Below are 16,455 nucleotides of genomic sequence, written 5' to 3' on the forward strand. Positions count from 1 at the left end.
AGCAACCTCCCACTGCAGCAACTCGGGCCCCAGGTTGACTCCTGTGGGATGCAGCCATAGGAGTCATCTGCCAACACACTCCCCCGCCTCCTCCCTCACCTTATTTAGCAGGAAGATTTTTGTAAAAAGCTCTGACCAGTTTGGCTCAGTTGGTTGGGCTTGGTCTGGCAAAGCAAAGGTCGCCTGTTCAATTCCCCGTCAGGGCACATGCCTGGCTGCAGGTTCATTCAGGGTGCATGCGAGAGACAGCTGCTTGATGTTTCTCTCTTGCACTGATATTTCTCTCCCTCTCTTTCTCCCTCCCTTCCCCTCTCTCTAAAAATAAATAAACAAAATCTTTAAGTTTTTGTTAGAAGTCTAGTGGGGATGAAGGGGTGCAGGGGGAGATAAGATACGAACCAGTGCGACTGGTCACAGGAGTACTAACCCTTCTAAACCATCAGTAGCCCCATCATGTACACAAGCCCCCAGCTCTCCCTGGCTGATCTGTCTGGGGTGCTTGAGCAGAGAGTCCCCGTTAGGAGGGAAGCTAGTCTGGATGACCTGGGCTTTCCAAAGCTCAGTTTCTGAGATTCCGACCCCAGTGAAGCCTCTCTTACCCCAGGGACCGTCCACGGACAGGGTGTTTGGAGACATTTTCCCCTGCACCCCAGAGCCTTCAGGAATGGTGGCCCTGGTGCAGCCGGTTCTGGGTTCAGAGGGCGGCGCTGCACTAGATGGGACGGTGTCCACCGGAGGAACAGCCGCCCCACAAGTTCAGCCTGGACCGGCCCGGGGACAGGCTGCCGTACCTGCTGTGTTTGGTTAGAAGTAGCTGAGGCTGACGGGGTAACCGAGGAGAAGCAGCTGTTAACACAGCTGAGCTTATTGGAAGGATAGGAAGAGCTCACAGACTCAAGGGAAAGCTGAAGAACCAACTTGAAAATGACAGAATAGGGCAGAAACTGAGGTACAGTCTCTTCAGGGACCACGCCAGCATGAATCAGCTCCCACAATCCTCAGCCCCCCTTGGAAAGATCTGGGGAGAGTCAGACTGGCCGGCTCTGGTGAGTGTCTGACCCCTGATGGGGCAACTTCACTGGTGGGACCTAAAGGCAGAGGGTGGGGTAGGAGACAAGATATTTACTAAAAGAAGGTGCCAGGGATGATGGCAGGCCAAACAGTAGGTGGTCACTACAGAGACTCCTCAGAGGGACGGCTCTGAAGCCCGCCTCAGTCTCAGGGGCAGAGGCCAGAGGTGGGCTTAGCAGTCCAGTGTGAAGCTGACGGTGCGACAGACAGCATACCATCGAAGTTTTCAGTATAAAATCAGCGATATCCTCTTTGAAGAAACTTAGAGCTCACGCAGAAAAGAGAATTTGAAAAGTTATCTGTAATCCTACTACTCAGAAATAGCCACAGTTAATTTTTCAGGGTTTTTCTCTCCTGTGAATTGTTGTTAACACAGCTGAGGATGCGCTGAGTGTGACATTTATCTTCGGTGTTTAGGTGCCACATGTCGATCCAACAGCTGCTAGAGAAGCAAGTATCTTTGTAGCACTGGTCCAGCAGGCGGGAGTGGCCTGCAGCTGTCCTATCTGGTGGACGAGGCGGAGAAGGCCCTTCCGGACCCATAGTTCCACCAACACAGGGCATCAAGCATTCGCCTTGTCCAGCCTGGGAAGTTGGCAAGGCCTGCTGCACTCCACCCCAGGGGAGGTTCATTCTGGACACCAGCCGAGGCGGGTGGGAGCTTCCACAGACATGGTCCTGGGTGAGGAAGGGCCCCCGCCGTCTTATTAGAGCCCATTAGAGCTCCTTGTGCTTATGCTGCAGGGACTGTGACTCTAAATCCTTCCCATGGGTTTCTGCAGGTTTCGATGAATTGCTGCATTGTCTTTCTGACATGACTAGACCACATTTCATCTGATCTTTAAAGGACTCGCTACCTTTGTTAAGTCACTTGAAATGATGTCAAGAACACCCACCATGGTGAAGTGTGAAATCACTACAAGGATGGGATTATGGGAGAATCCTAGTTAAAATAAAGCTGTGGCCATCTTCATAATGCGCCATGTATACACAGATGTGTGTACTTAAATTCCCGGACCTGTGTATTTAAGAATCTAAAACTGAGAACTTGCTTGTGTTAACCTTTACTGACATTTGCTGAGGGATGGGACTCATGGTGATATTAGAGTTCAGAAGTCTATCGCCTGGAGCGAGAGAAACCTGTGCAAGTCCTGCAGGAGCTCTCAGGAAAGAGTGGGACACATTCCTGTTAACAGAGTCCACTCTCAGCATTGGGTGGAACCATTCTTGAAAGTCTTCAACCGCTGTCCGAAGTTGAGTGCATTGATCTTTGCTTGAACTCATCGTCCCCTATGACTCGGGGGCCAGCCTCCCATTCTAATACCTCCAGGGAAATCACTTTCTTTACTAAGACTCCTCACCTCACAGAACGGGACCCCTCACCCAAGGCCCAGGCGCCCCAGGGAATACCGGGCTCTGTCTCGTGATGCACCAGAGACTTCCGTGCAGGGGCTCTTAGCACTCTGATTCTCCTTCTGTGAGCTTTTCCTGAGCTCCTTCACTTCTCTCATTTCTTATTGTTTCTCAGGGGACTGCCTCCGCCCTCCTCTTTTTTTTTTTTTAATCTATTCTTTCTCCTAAATGATCTTGCCCACTCCAGGGTTCCAACTGCCTATGAAACTCTGTCTCCTAAATTTATATCTCTAGCCCAGCTCTCTCTCAAGTTCCAGCGCCGCTTATTCACAGCCCACTCCACATTTCTACCTCAAAGTTGTCACCTACGCCTCCAGCTCAGTGTGTCCTCCAACGTTACTCTTCTTCCTGTGTCTCTTCCCTCAGTCCACAGCACCACGGTTCTCCCAGGCTAGCAACCTAGGAGTCATCACTCTGTCGCTCTGTCCTCGTGCTATGCGCTAAACTGTGTCTGATTCACTAATCTGGTCATCCGCTGGATAAACCTGAAGCCCCTAGTGTGTGCCAGGCACTGTGGTAGGTAACTAATGGTGAGCAAAAAAAAAAGACAAGATCCCCACCTTTACAGATGGGGAAACAGACAAAGGATGGTATGAAAGAAAAATGCAAAGTCAACTGAGTGCTTAGTTTGGCGAAGGGAAACTTAAGAGGGAACCAAAAGAAGGCCTTGGGAGTTGGCTGGATCAAGGACATGGGTGGGAGTTTAGTTTTTAAGCCGACAGGCCAGAGCCCCCACAAGACCTGAATGAGGTGCCCTGGGTGGGACTTCAAGGACAGCCACGGTGGTCCCAGTGTAATGAATTCCAGGGACAATGGCGGGAGGGGAGCCTGGAGTGGTGGGTAGAGACCCCATTGTCCAGCACCTTGTGAGGATTTTGGCCCTTCTTCTAACAGGGCAGAAAAGCCATTGAAGACTTTCTGGGGGTGGGGCTAAGGAATGACAGATTTACATACGAAAGTCTCTCTAGCTGCCACATGGAGAATGGATTGGATGGGGCCTGTGTGGGTTTTGGAGAAGGTGACCCTGCTGGCTTCCTGCTTGCCGTCCCTGCAGCCGGGACCCCCAGCCCCAACTTGGGCTGCTGCCGCTGTCCCCTCAAGTGCACATTCAGTGTGGCTGTCAGACTTACCTTGCAACTTCTCTCGACAGAAGAGGAAACCAGGGAGTCTTCATTATGCTCAAAATAAAGTCCGAACTCTTTAGCTGGCTCACACGGCCCTTCAAACCCTGCCTTTGTCTCCTTCCCCAGTGTCACATCCAACCACTTATTCTCAAGTACCTCGTGTCTTAGTCCATAAAAGGGGGCTTTGGGAGCTGGCCGGCAGTCGGCGGGGAAAGGCCCGGGGCAGGAGGCTCCCAGGGTATCAGGAAGCACTCAAGGACAGGGTGTCTGGGGGCTTGGATGGAAGACCAGGGGCAGAGTGGCTTGGTGGTGGTGGCCGAGGACAGGACCATGAGCATTGAGAGATGGGCACTCAGAGCAGGACCCTGGCCACTGGAGACCTGAGGTCCCAGGACGGCCAGGACTCCAGCTCGTAAAGAAAGGTCAGGACTCAGAGACTTGGGGCTCAGAAGGCCAAGGACGAAGGCGCACATGCAGATGACTTAGGACAGCCATGGGAAAGCTCTTTACGTTCTACATGTAAAGAGACTCGGAGCCAGAAGGAACCCCAGTGTGAGGGCCAAGGCTAAGCACCAAGGCTGGAGCAGCTGGAAGAGCCCAGAGAAAGGAGCCAGGCAGCTCCTCCTGTCACCCGCACCGAGGCCTCCACAGCCTTGGCTAGTCCTCAGGGCACACACCCCGAAGTCGAGGGCATTAAAGGTCAGCCCACGAACCCTGAAGAGCTAGGAGTGTTTGGGGGACCCATCCAACCTCAAGGTGAATGAAATCTCAACATGGACACAGTTCTGAGAGCAGCTTTATAGCTCGGAGGAGGGTCTCTGAAGACCATGACTATGAACAGTTCACATGGCAACCAAGAGACTATGACATACTCAGAGGGGGCTGAGGTCATAAAACAGAAGCTTTAAAGTAAGTGCAACATGTGCGCCTCATTTATTTTTAAAAGGAACTTCTGAGAAGAGCTTAGAACAATTTTTTCCCCCGAGTGCCATTTCCCAAAGGTACTCACAAAACAATAAGGTGTGACTGTAATGGCTGCACTGAGTTGTCTTTTGGACAGTGTCAGACGGGACATAAAGAAGGTGGACAGAGAACTGAGGCAACTGCGATGCATCGACGAGCTCAGCACGCGGTGCCTGTGCGACCTGTACATGCACCCCTACTGCTGCTGCGACCTGCACCCCTACCCGTACTGCCTGTGCTACTCCAAGCGCTCCCGCTCCTGCGGCCTCTGCGACCTCTACCCCTGCTGCCTGTGTGATGTCAAGCTCTACTGCCTTCGCCCATCGCTCAGAAGTTTGGAGAGGAAAGCCATCAGGGCCATAGAAGATGAGAAGAGAGAGCTCGCCAAGTAAGCGAACTTGTGCCGATTACTGTGGTTGGTGTGTGAGCCTCACGCGGCGGAATGAGGGGAGGGAGGTGACAATCTATACTTGAACGGAGATGAAGAAGGTTCGAGATAATGACTCGGGCAGCTTAGCAGAGATTTCGGAAGAGCGAACGGGTCTTTGAGGGGAATTATAGGATTCTCAAAAGGCAGTGTAATGATGTCAATTGGCAGGGCGGTTGTTGGTTTATAGCGGGAGTGCCAACATGATAAATACTATGGCTTTAATGAGGGAAAGAAACGGGGGGTGTCATTAAAAAGCTATTGGAAGCGGCGAACTACACATCTTTTCTGGTTATGAATAAAGTGATTTGAGTGTGTTTGGACTTACAGAAATGACTCCAGGAGAAGTAATAGTAATTGATCAAATCCTTAATGTTTGCCAGAGGCTTTCAGAGCAGGAGAGCCGATTGAACAATAGAAGCATTTTCTGGGTTCTGTAGCAAAACCTTTCTCCCATTTCCCCACTCCAGGCAAAGACTTAAAATTGGTCTGGAGTCGGGTCCGTTACGTCGGCCTCTCCCTCCGACTCTGGTAAAAGTTGCGCAAATGAACTGCAGAACTGAGAGTCTCAGCTTTCAGGACAGAGTTGAACAGGTTTTAATTGAATTGGGTCATTTTAAGTCATCAAAAATCTCTTGTTTGATTATATTTTCTTTTTTGGCTTAAAGGAAGCTTTTTTTTTTTTTTTTTTACTTTCTACATATGCCGTTTAGTCTGTTACTATTGTTGAGAGAAAATAGTTGAGAGCCCAGTTCCCTAGTGAAATGAGTTCTGGTCCATGCATATGTTGGAACGATAATGTAGATGCGAAAATGATTGATGAGGCATTTTGTGTATTGGTGTATTAAGTAAAAAAAACCAGCAAGATGCCAAAAAACTATTTAATATACTGCTATTTTTAAAGATGTGCACAAATGGATGACAGATATTTTTGGTGAACTATATTTGACTTGTGTAATATTGTATAATTTAAGGTAGACAACATGTTAATTTGATACTTTTGTGTACTGTAATATGATTGCCATTGTGGTGATAATTAGCTCCTCTGTCACATCACATAATTATCATTTCTTTTTAGTGGTTTGAATAACTACACTCTAGTCCCTTAGCAAGTTTGATGATTATAATACAATATTATTGTCTATATTAGCACTTTACAGTGCTAATATTAGATCTCTGAAAACTATTTACTATTTGTTACAAGTTGATATCTTTAAACAATATTGTCCTATCCTGATGACAAATGAATAGATTAGACAGACAGACAGACAGGGAGATAAAGAGAGACGGAGCAAGATCCTTGACAACAAGGACGGTGATATGGCCCTTTCACTGGAAAGGGCAATAAGGCAATTATTGTCCAGGTCATAGGTTACCAAAGGTCAGGAACAAACGTCCCTTAATAGTCTGGGGCGGGGCTCTTGCTGATAAACTCATCTACACGCAACTTGAACTAATTGTTATTTTTACTCCTTGGAGCAGCAAGATTGAGCCAAAAGGATCCTTTTGTAACATTTGATCTAAATGAAGGGGGAGCAGCTGTGTGTCCACTGTCCCTTTCCCCTTGATCCTTGATTACTTCCCACCCAAGTCCTTTCAGCCTTTGTCTCCTGGCTGCCCCCGCTCCCCAGACTCTCTAGGGTTATCATCCGGGCACCCCCCACCCCCGGCAGAGGACCCGATTCCTTGGTGTGCAGTGGGCCCAACTTCAAGCTTAACTCTCAGCAGTGTGGTTTGTATATAAGGGGATGCCTTCCCTGACGATATCTGGATTTTTGCAGATATTTTCTGCCCTGCGGCAGTACATGATGCTGGTGATGTCTTTACACTAATTCCCAGCGCTCTAAACGGAAAGGCCCATTTTAGAAGTGACCTCAGACTGGCCCTCCTTGTACCACCTCTCAGCCACCTTTCCTCCAGAACGTTCACACTGCCTGACGGAGGTCTCCTGTGCTCGGTTTCTGACAGCTTGACATTTCACTCCCCGGAAGGGCTTGGTGTCGCCTGCGAACCTACGTATTCAGTTTTCCTGAATATGGATGAAAATGGCAGACCCCTATCTAGCCCTGATCCCAGAGGACTCTCACTGTTCATATTTTTTTCTTCCAGGGAAATGCCTCCTTTTTTTTTCTTATCTCTCGGCTAACTCCCAATCCATGGCTAAATAGATCCAGAAATATCACATGAATTCAATTTTTTAAAACAATTTTTGGTGTGAAACATTGCCCGAGGCGTTTTGAGTTTAGAAATCACATTCACAAGACCTTTCTGCTCCTTTAAAGAATGCTGGCAGCTCAGCTCGGCTGACATGTCCTTTTGGATGTCAGGCTATGTTGTCCAGAAGGTTCTTTGCCAAACCAGAAAGATTCCCTGGTCTGGGCCGCCATGGCCCCGGTGGAATTATTGTCTGTGGGAATCCGTCTGCTCTGTCTCTGGGTGCTCCTTTGATAGCTGATATGAAGGCTTGGCCGGAAATTTAATTCCCAAGAATGTCTCGAGTGTATGTTATTTGATCGATGCATGTGCCTGCATGTGTGTGCATATCTGCGTGCACATGGGGGAGGTATTCTTTTAAACTGGGTATGGAAGGTCCAATCCATTTCCATTGTTTGCTGAGCAGCTGCTTTGAGAGACATGTTGGCAGCATCTTCCTTGATAGACACCCAAGTGAGTACTTTCATTTCTTTAGCTTCTTTGATGTTCTCTTTTCCCCACCAAATGAGCTACTGCACAGTGAGCACCCAGTAGCTGTTTCCCCCGACTCTTCCTTCTCCTTCTGGACTTAGAGAGGCCAAGGTCACTGATTTGGTCTCCTGTGCAAGGAGCTGTGTCAGCAACCCACCCCCATGTGCACCTCATCCCCACCACGTGTCCTGGGCTCCCGCCCTCTGCACGAAAGTGGGACAGACCGGCAATCGCAGCACCCACTCAGTCCTGCCGTTGGGAGATTATTGCCTAGTCAGCGGTGCCCCATTGCCGCTCCAACTCCTGGCGGCAGCCTTTGTGGGTACATGAACCTCACTTTGCAGCCACCCCACAGGTGTGTGGTGGCCCCGACCCCGCACCCCTTACTGACACCTGGAAACTGGCCCCGAGCCTGCACTCGCCTCCACCCCGCCCCTGCGGCCCGCCTGAGTCTCAACCAGAAATTCCCTTGAACGTCCCCGCACGAGGGGCACTCCGTCTTCTGAAAACCTCAAAAATCTGCCCTCTCATTTCTTTCCTGCTTTACCCCTTCGCAGTTGGGGAATGTGGTTTTCACTGAATCACTCTGGCCCTGGAGGATGATGACACTCATCCTTCGTGGTTGACCTCTTTGCCTGTTCAGCAGCACCTGGCCCAGTTCTAAGCTCTCAGGGAAATCTTTTCATTCCCCCTCCCCCGCCCCACCATTCCCTGCCTCAGAAGCCATGGCCTCCAAGAGGGGAAGCCTGGCTGGTGAAAGGCTGGCTTTCCCACCCCCAGGAGAGCTCTTCTGCCCCCCGCCCCCAGGAAGCCAGCTGGGTCCCCTCTCATCAACATCTCTCCACACACACAGGTCTTGGAGCCCGGTCACCCAGGATGACAAGGGCAGGAGCTGCTGCCCCTCTAGGCCTCGTGCATGTCTACTGCTTGGTCTGACCTCGCTCCACGGTGCAGGGCTTGGGCTTAGTCACTTGAAGACTCAGGTTTCAGGAAGTCTGTGTAGGGCAGAGCCCGGTACGGACTGAATGACTTATCCTTTATTGGGTAAAACTATGTCCCTTGAACTTCCACTCCACTTAACCTTGTGCCGTCTTGGCCATCTTAGAGGGGATGAAACAGCCTCAGCAGCCATGTCCTTTGATCACCAGGAGTGGGAGATGCGGGACCTGAAGCCAGGCTCCCCTCATGCGGCCAGTGCTTCCTGGAGTGGTGCCTGGGCCGGCCGTGGGGGCACCGCCCGGAACTCCTCAGAAACGCAAATCCTCGGCTCCTCTGGCCGACCTGCTGAGCCAGAAGCCCCGGAGGTGGCACCCAGCGGCCTCTCTTAACAAGCTCTGTTGGGGACTTAGATGCACCTGCATTGTCCCACTCCGCTCCTGCAGGGTGACATTGTGCTTCAGCACCAACCAAAAGTCTGGCGAGGAGAACCAAGACAGGGAAAGCAGGGAAGAGGGTGAAGAAAGAACAGGAAGAGGAAGACATGCTGGAAAGGAGGAATCCAGTGTAACAGGTCCTCGGAAGGGGTTCAAATTAGGAGAAAAGGCTTCACGGACGACTAGAGAAAGGCCTGCTGCCTTTTGCTCCTGAGAGAAGAGGGGCCTGTTTGACATCTTCATTACCTTACGCATCAGCAGGCTGAACACGACTTACACCATCGTGAAGACAGCTGGTGATGTCATCCCCCACTGCCGTAGGCAGCCTGTGTCACACTCAGGAGCTTGGTCGCACATGCCTGTGAAACTCAGTTTCAGTGGGGAGAAGCGGTGGCAGACACAGACACGGCTGCCCACGCATGTTCTCCAGCTCTCCCCAGGGGCTGCTGCAACAAACTGAAGGGGCCGGTTTCCCCATGTTTACTGTGGTTAAGCTCCACCCTCACGATAAGAACGGGAGGCAATCCCCACAGAGCCTAGGAAAATCCCACGTGGGATGGTGGGCACCTTGCTAGGCGAGAGTCGAGTTGCGAGTTCAGAGTCGAGACCGATGAGTAAAATGTGGCTCTGGCAATTTCTCCTAAACCCACACGCCCCTACTGATAACCTCTGACCTTGAAGCAAAAGGAAGGGGAAATGTGACCTTTTCAAACTTCTTAGGCGACTTCCTGAAGATCCACATTGGAGAAGGGAGGACGTGTGCAGGGGCTACGGGGGCAAAGGGACAGAGTGATGGGAACGGAGGAGAGGGGAAGTAATAAAAGACATGAAATTGTGCCCCAAGACTCAGGCTGCTGTGAGGAGGAGGTGGATTTTGGCGTCGGCTGTGGCTCGTAGGCCTGGACCCCAGACCCACCCCCTGCAGAGGGCCCGTGTTTTACACACGGGATCAGACACGGCAGTAGTCAGGTCTGGTGATCCTGCTTGGGGTCCGTGGTCCCTCTTTGTGCTACCCAGCCCTGCCTTCCCAGCAGGACTTGATGTTTCTCATCTCCGACTGAAAGGTCTGAGCTGAACAGAGGAGCGTGACTCAGCCCATGCGCACACCTAGGGAGGTTCTTCAGCGCTCGGGGGGCACACGTTCTGCTCTGTGCTTCACGCTTGGCGTTGGCCGTTGGGGCTTCCAGCCTGCGGCCCATCCACAGAGGGCATGGCGCATCTTCACGTGCTATTCTCTGCCCGTCCAGGGAGATGAGAGTGCTTTTGCTCCTGTTGTTCTCACAGAGATGCAGACAGATTTTAAAGAAGGTCCCATTCCCTTCCTTCCTTCTTAGTACGGCCTGTGGGTACCCAGCATGAAAGACGACTGAGGCCAGGGGTGGGAACGAAGCCAAGCAACTGTCGCAGTCCTCTGGGTGCCTTGCGGAAATTTCCTGTTGGTCTCAGTGTCTTATAGGACAGCATTCTGTGTGATCATTCTGGAATTAGCCACTGAGGACCTTTGTTTATACCCTTCGGTATAAGGGCTCACATTGTCGTTAAAGCAATCACGCTAGGGCTTATCAAGTCAAAAATAAGTAAAATAGACACACATACACACAAAAGGACAGAAGTCTAGCCCCCAAATGTTCAATGCTATATAGAATTAGGGGTATTTTTTAAAATATACCTTTTTGTTTTGCTAATCTGTATTATCTGTGTGTTCTACAATGAACTTAAGTGACAAAAAAAGAAGTATATGAACAAAATTCGGTATAAAAAGTAAGAATTAAAAATGTATCTCGACTTCCGGCAAGATGGAGGCATAGGTGGATGCACCGTATCTCCACGCACAACCAAGATTGGAACAACAACAATTTAGAGGCAGAATAACACCCAGAACTGACAGAAAATTTATCTGAATGGAAGTCGGACAGCCAAGAAGTTGAAGTAGACCCATTCGTCCAGACCAGTAGGAAAAGCGGAGACGAACAGCCGGGCTCGGGTTTCAGTGCGCGGAGAACAGGGAGGACTGGGCATATAAGGCAACCGGGAGCGCGTAAGGCATCTGGGGCGCACAAGATCTCAGCGGGTGGGCCCTGAGTACGCAAGTGGCAGCTGGCGGACCCAGTGAGGCGGCGATTGTGGACCAGGGCAGAGCATGCAACCCAGGATCCCAGAGAAGGGACTGAGGTCTCAGGAGAACGGACCTACTGCCATTGTTCCCTCCTGCCCCCGCCCCCACATACAACGTCACAATCTAGTGACTGGGATGCCCAGCCCAGGTGAACACCTAAGGCTCTGCCCCTCACTGTAACAGGAGCGACCAGACCATAAAAAAAAAAAAACAAAAGAGAGAGAGAGAGATGTCTCAAACAGAACAGATCAGTCCCCCAGTACTCATCCGTTTGAGCGACCAAGAAATAGCCAATCTATCAGATGCACAGTTCAAAACACTGGTGATCAGGAAGCTCACAGAATTGGTTGATTTGGGGCACAAATTAGATGAAAAAATGCAGGTTACCATAAAAGAGATGAAGGAAAATGCACAGAGAACCAATAGTGATGGGAAGGAAACTGGGACTCAAAACAATAGAGTGGACCAGAAGGAAGACAAAAAACAACCAAACAGGAAAGAATGGAGAAATAAGAATTCAAAAAAATGAGAAGAAGCTTAGGAACCTCCAGAACATCTTTAAACGTTCCAACATCCGAATTATAGGGGTACCAGAAGAGGAAGAGGAAAAGCAACAGACTGAACACATATTTGAACAAATAATAAAGGAGAACTTCCCCATTGTGGCAAAGGAAATAGACTTCCAGGAAGTCCAGGAAGCTCAGAGACTCCCAAAGAAGTGGGACCCAAGAAGAAACACACCAAGGCACATCATAATTACATTAGCCAAGGTGAAAATGAAGGAGAGAATCCTAGGAGCAGCAAGAGATAAGGGGGCAGTCACCTACAAAGGAGTTCCCATCAGACTGTCAGCTGATTTCTCCAAAGAGACCTTACAGGCAAGAAGGAGCTGGAAAGAAGTATTCCCAGTCATGAAAGACAAGGACCTATATCCCAGATTGCTCTATCCAGCAAAGCTTTCATTTAGAATGGAAGGGCAGATAAAGTGCTTCTCAGATAAGGTCAAGTTAAAGGAGTTCATCATCACCAAGCCCTTATTTTATGAAATGTTAAAGGGACTTATCTAAGAAAAGAAGGTTAAAAAAAACATGTATAGTAAAAGGACAGCAAACTCACAATTATTAACAACCACACCTAAAGCAAAACCAAAAGAAACTAAGCAAACAACTAGAACAGGAACAGAACTACAGAAATGGAGGGCACATGGAGGGTTAACAACAAGGGAGTGAGAGGAGGAGAGAGGGGGAAAAGGTAGAGAGAATAAGTAGCATAAATTGTAGGTTGAAAATAGATAGGGGGAGGGTAAGAATAGTGTGGGAAATGTAGAAACTGAAAAACTTATAAGTACAACACATGGACATGACTAAAGGGGGGATGTGGGTAGGAGAGGGTGTACAGGGTAAAGGGGAGTGAAGGGGGAAATGGGACAACTGTAATAGCATAATCAATAAAATATATTTTTAAAAATGTATCTCAAACCAATAATCCAATCATTGGGTCCGACTCCTCAAACTGGAAAATGTTCCAGAAATCACACACTCCAAGGCCTTCCTTTGGAGACTGACTGACACAAGGTTTGCTAGGAGTATCTCTTAGAACACAGATTTTTTTAAATGTTAAGGTCTAAAAAGAAGACCATTTCAGAGCATTAGGTTTTCTTTGGAGGGATCAGGCAATTAGATAATGGACCCGCGCCAGGCTGCAGAGACCATGAGAGCTCAGGCTAACCGACCGTCAAAATCCTCGCCTGGGCATCAACAGGCCTGAGTTTGAATCCAGACTCTTCCATTCAGCACCTTTTCCTTCCCTCATCTGTGAAACAGTGATCATCACACCCACATTAAAGGTTATTGTGGAGAGTAAACAAAACGATGCCTTTACCAATTTAGCGCTTTCCACAAAACCCAGCATCTTAATCATGTGTCAAGTACTAATACGCTCTTCATTCATCAACTGATCTTTTCCTCACAACAAACCCAGAAGGAGGTCCCAAATGCATAGATGAGGAAACTGGGGCACAGAGACCCAGTAACTTGTCCACATGGCGGAGCCAAGATTTGGACTTAAAGAGCTGTGCTCTTAAGCACTTCACTTTAGCACTTCTCGATGTGTCAGAAGTGATCAGTTCTTGTGAGCGGTGCTTATTGTTCTTCTTTTATTATAAAGGATTCGTACACAGGATTGCTGAGCAGCAACAAGCCAGCTCTATAGGGACCACAGAGATCTGTGTCTGCTGCTCCAGGGGCCACAAGGTGTGGTATGTAGCCATCAGCTCAGTGCGGGGAAGAGAGAAGCCTTGATGTGCTGGGCTTACCAGTTCCCATGGTGTAAATATCCTCACCATGATCCATTGCAAGCCATCAACATGAAGTCACTGGATGAGGAGGTGGGGAGGGAGATGCATAATTAACCCTCGCAAGCCAGTAGGATCCAGGGCACAGCACCTCCAAGCTGACTTCCCTGCTGGGGCCTGTGGTCCGGTCCGGAGTCTGGAGCAGCCTGAGACAGGAGCAGAGGAGCCAGGCCCGACGAGCATCCTGCCTGGTCAGTGTGTTGACGGGGTGTTCCAGCTGAGCCTGTGTGTGGCCCAGGGGTGGCACCGGGCCTGTGAATCTGCAGGGCTGGGTCCTGAGGCTGATAGCCATCGTTAAAATGCAAGTTTTAAATGGTATCCCCTTAAAAAACAGACTCTAAGGGCCTACATACAATAGTAATAATAAGAATGATCATGGTAATAATTAAGCAGAGTTTATAATGTGCCAAGCACAATATTAAGCAAAATACATAACTTCATCGAAACCTCCAATACTGTGATGTAGGTACTATTATTATTTTCATTTTACAGATGAGGAAACTGGTGCGCAGAGAAGTTAAGGAACCTGCCCAAGTTTCCTTAACTACGAAGAGTAGGTGCTGGGATTTAAATACAAGAGAGAGATCTGAAGGGCCAAGCATCTGTCCGTTCTTAACAGAGTTTCACCTGTGGGGAGTGTGATTTACACGAGAAGTCTTTCATTTCTTACTTTGTACGCTTCTGTAAAGTTTGATCTTTCACAATGACTAGTGTTTACTTTTGCTATGAAAAGAAGAACTAGAGATCAAAATATTGCTCCTCGAGCCAGGTCTGAACTTCTCCCTCCTACCCTCCCCGTTTTCTGAATTTCAGGCTGAGAAGAACAACAAACAGAATTCTGGCCTCCTCTTGCTGTAGCAGTAATGTTTTAGGATCGGTGAACGTGTGCGGCTTTGAACCCGACCAAGTAAAAGTTCGCGTGAAGGATGGAAAGGTGTGTGTGTCGGCCGAGCGGGAGAATAGGTACGACTGCCTGGGGTCGAAAAAGTACAGCTACATGAACATCTGCAAAGAGTTCAGCTTGCCCCCGTGCGTGGACGAGAAGGACGTGACCTACTCCTACGGGCTCGGCAGCTGCGTCAAGATCGAGTCTCCGTGCTACCCCTGCACTTCCCCCTGCAACCCCTGCAGCCCCTGCAGCCCCTGTAGCCCCTGCAGCCCCTGCAACCCGTGTGACCCTTGCAACCCGTGCTACCCGTGCGGGAGCCGATTCTCCTGTAGGAAGATGATCCTGTAAGGTGTAGGAAGCCATCACTTACTTAGTAGACGTAGTTACTCCAGGCAGGTAGCTCTTCCAGTGTTTCTCTTCCCCCTCCAGGCCCCCGTTACTCCAGGACATAGGAAGCTGAATACATAAGTGCAACCATGGGTGTTGTGTGCATGTCTTTTGATTTGGCCCACTACGGGAGCCCTGCCTGGGGACAGAGTCTCAGAGGAGTTAATGGCTGGGACTGGAAGATAGCAAGGTCTGCCCCCCATCCCCCGTGTCCAACTTTACACCCAACTGCTGCCAAATGCCAGGGCAAGATACACGCTGGGTGAGCACCTCCAGACACTGTTTTTCCTAATGGTTCCCTGAAATGACCCGGCCCAGAAAACCAACTGTCAAAGCAGAAACAGACCAGGGCTCAAGGCAAGTGCTTTTTCAAAGCTGCTGCAGTAGGAAGAGAAAGTGACCTCCCCGCGCAAACTGTGGTCAGCGTTTTTACTGGCAACAGTCAGTACAAAAGTGTGGGGGGGCATGTTCTTTGACGAGCTGGCCCTACAGGGGGTCGTTTCCCAGCTTCCCTAGGATTTGGGGGAGTGGCCGACTGGGGGTCAGAGTGGTGTGCAACCTCCTCAGGCTTTATTTCAACTCCTGAAACTCCTTTGAAAGCACAGTTCAGTTCAGGAAGTTCAGGCATGCAAAGCACACCTTTCACAAAACGATAGTGTCACTCACCTGAAGTCGGATGCGCGTGGCCGTGGCCTTGAGCCCTTCCTGACTGCCAACACAGATTTTAGCACAGAGGAAGAGGAGATGAGAGCAGGCATCAGAGTAAGGACACAGGCGGATTTCAGCCCCAACTCTTACTGGGAACGTGACACACCCTCACGCTTGCGCAGTGTGAACCTTTTCACCAGTCTCAGCTGCCTGCGGGTTAGAGCTTCGGCTCTGCCCTGGCTGCACGTGAGAATCACTTGGGGAGTTTTAAAAGTATGGATACCAAACCATAGAAGAAAAAAGAAAACACTTAGAAAGAAAAAAAAGTGTTTAAAAAAAAAGGAAAAAAAATCCCAATGCCTGGGTCCTATCTCCAGAGATGCTAATGTCATAAATGCGAAGTGTGCCCTGGGCATCAAGACTTTTACAAGCCTCCCCGGGCAACCCAAACATGTGGCAGAAGTTGAGAAACTCTGCATGGGATCTTAAAGCTCTCCCAGCCTTTTTTCTTTAAAAGCTTCCTTCAAGTTCAAGGTTAAAGAATATTGATGGTGATTGCAGAAATATTTTGCTTTCATTCAAGGGAAGTAATGGACCCCTAATACAGGTGATAAAAATATTGAGCATTGCAAAAAATGTATTACCTAGCAACTAGGTGTAAATGAGTATGTTCGTATGTACCACAGTCTAGAGGTACCCTAATAAATGTCTTGCCACATTTTGATTACATATTCATAAATATTCTAGCTCCTAAGTTACAGAGTTTTAAAAATATTTCACCCTCTGGAGGCAATGGAATCCCACTGGGGTCTCGAACAAGTAATCTCTGGGGGGTGCCGTGTGCCATTCCAGGGCATACCTGGTTCATTCTTTTTAAATTTTTTTTTTATCATTGATTGATTTTAGAGAGAGAGAGAGAGCAAGGGAAAGAGGGACAGACAGAAACATCGATCTGTTGTTCCACTTACTTATGCACTCATCGGTTGATTCTTTATGTGCCCTGATG

At 49.2% G+C, this 16,455-nt stretch overlaps 1 protein-coding gene across 1 annotated transcript; it reads left to right on the forward strand.

Moving 5' to 3' along the window:
• Window positions 1-4,639: 4,639 nt before the first annotated feature.
• Window positions 4,640-14,864, forward strand: ODF1 (outer dense fiber of sperm tails 1). Its single transcript, XM_028534104.2, has 2 exons — window positions 4,640-4,959; window positions 14,339-14,864. The coding sequence occupies exons 1-2, from the start codon at window positions 4,640-4,642 to the stop codon at window positions 14,760-14,762; spliced, it is 744 nt and encodes a 247-aa protein (XP_028389905.1). The 3' UTR covers window positions 14,763-14,864.
• The last annotated feature ends 1,591 nt before the right edge of the window (window positions 14,865-16,455 follow it).

The sequence above is a fragment of the Phyllostomus discolor genome, chromosome 7, assembly GCF_004126475.2.
Source record: "Phyllostomus discolor isolate MPI-MPIP mPhyDis1 chromosome 7, mPhyDis1.pri.v3, whole genome shotgun sequence".
NCBI lineage: Eukaryota > Metazoa > Chordata > Mammalia > Chiroptera > Phyllostomidae > Phyllostomus > Phyllostomus discolor.

What these genes read in the sequence shown, in the direction of transcription:
- ODF1 (XM_028534104.2), top strand. Translation starts at nt 4,640, where the DNA reads ATGGCTGCACTGAGTTGTCTTTTGGACAGTGTCAGACGGGACATAAAG. An exon ending in GAGAAGAGAGAGCTCGCCAA is followed by an intron (nt 4,960 to 14,338) that starts GTAAGCGAACTT and finishes TCTGAATTTCAG; the next exon opens with GCTGAGAAGAACAACAAACA.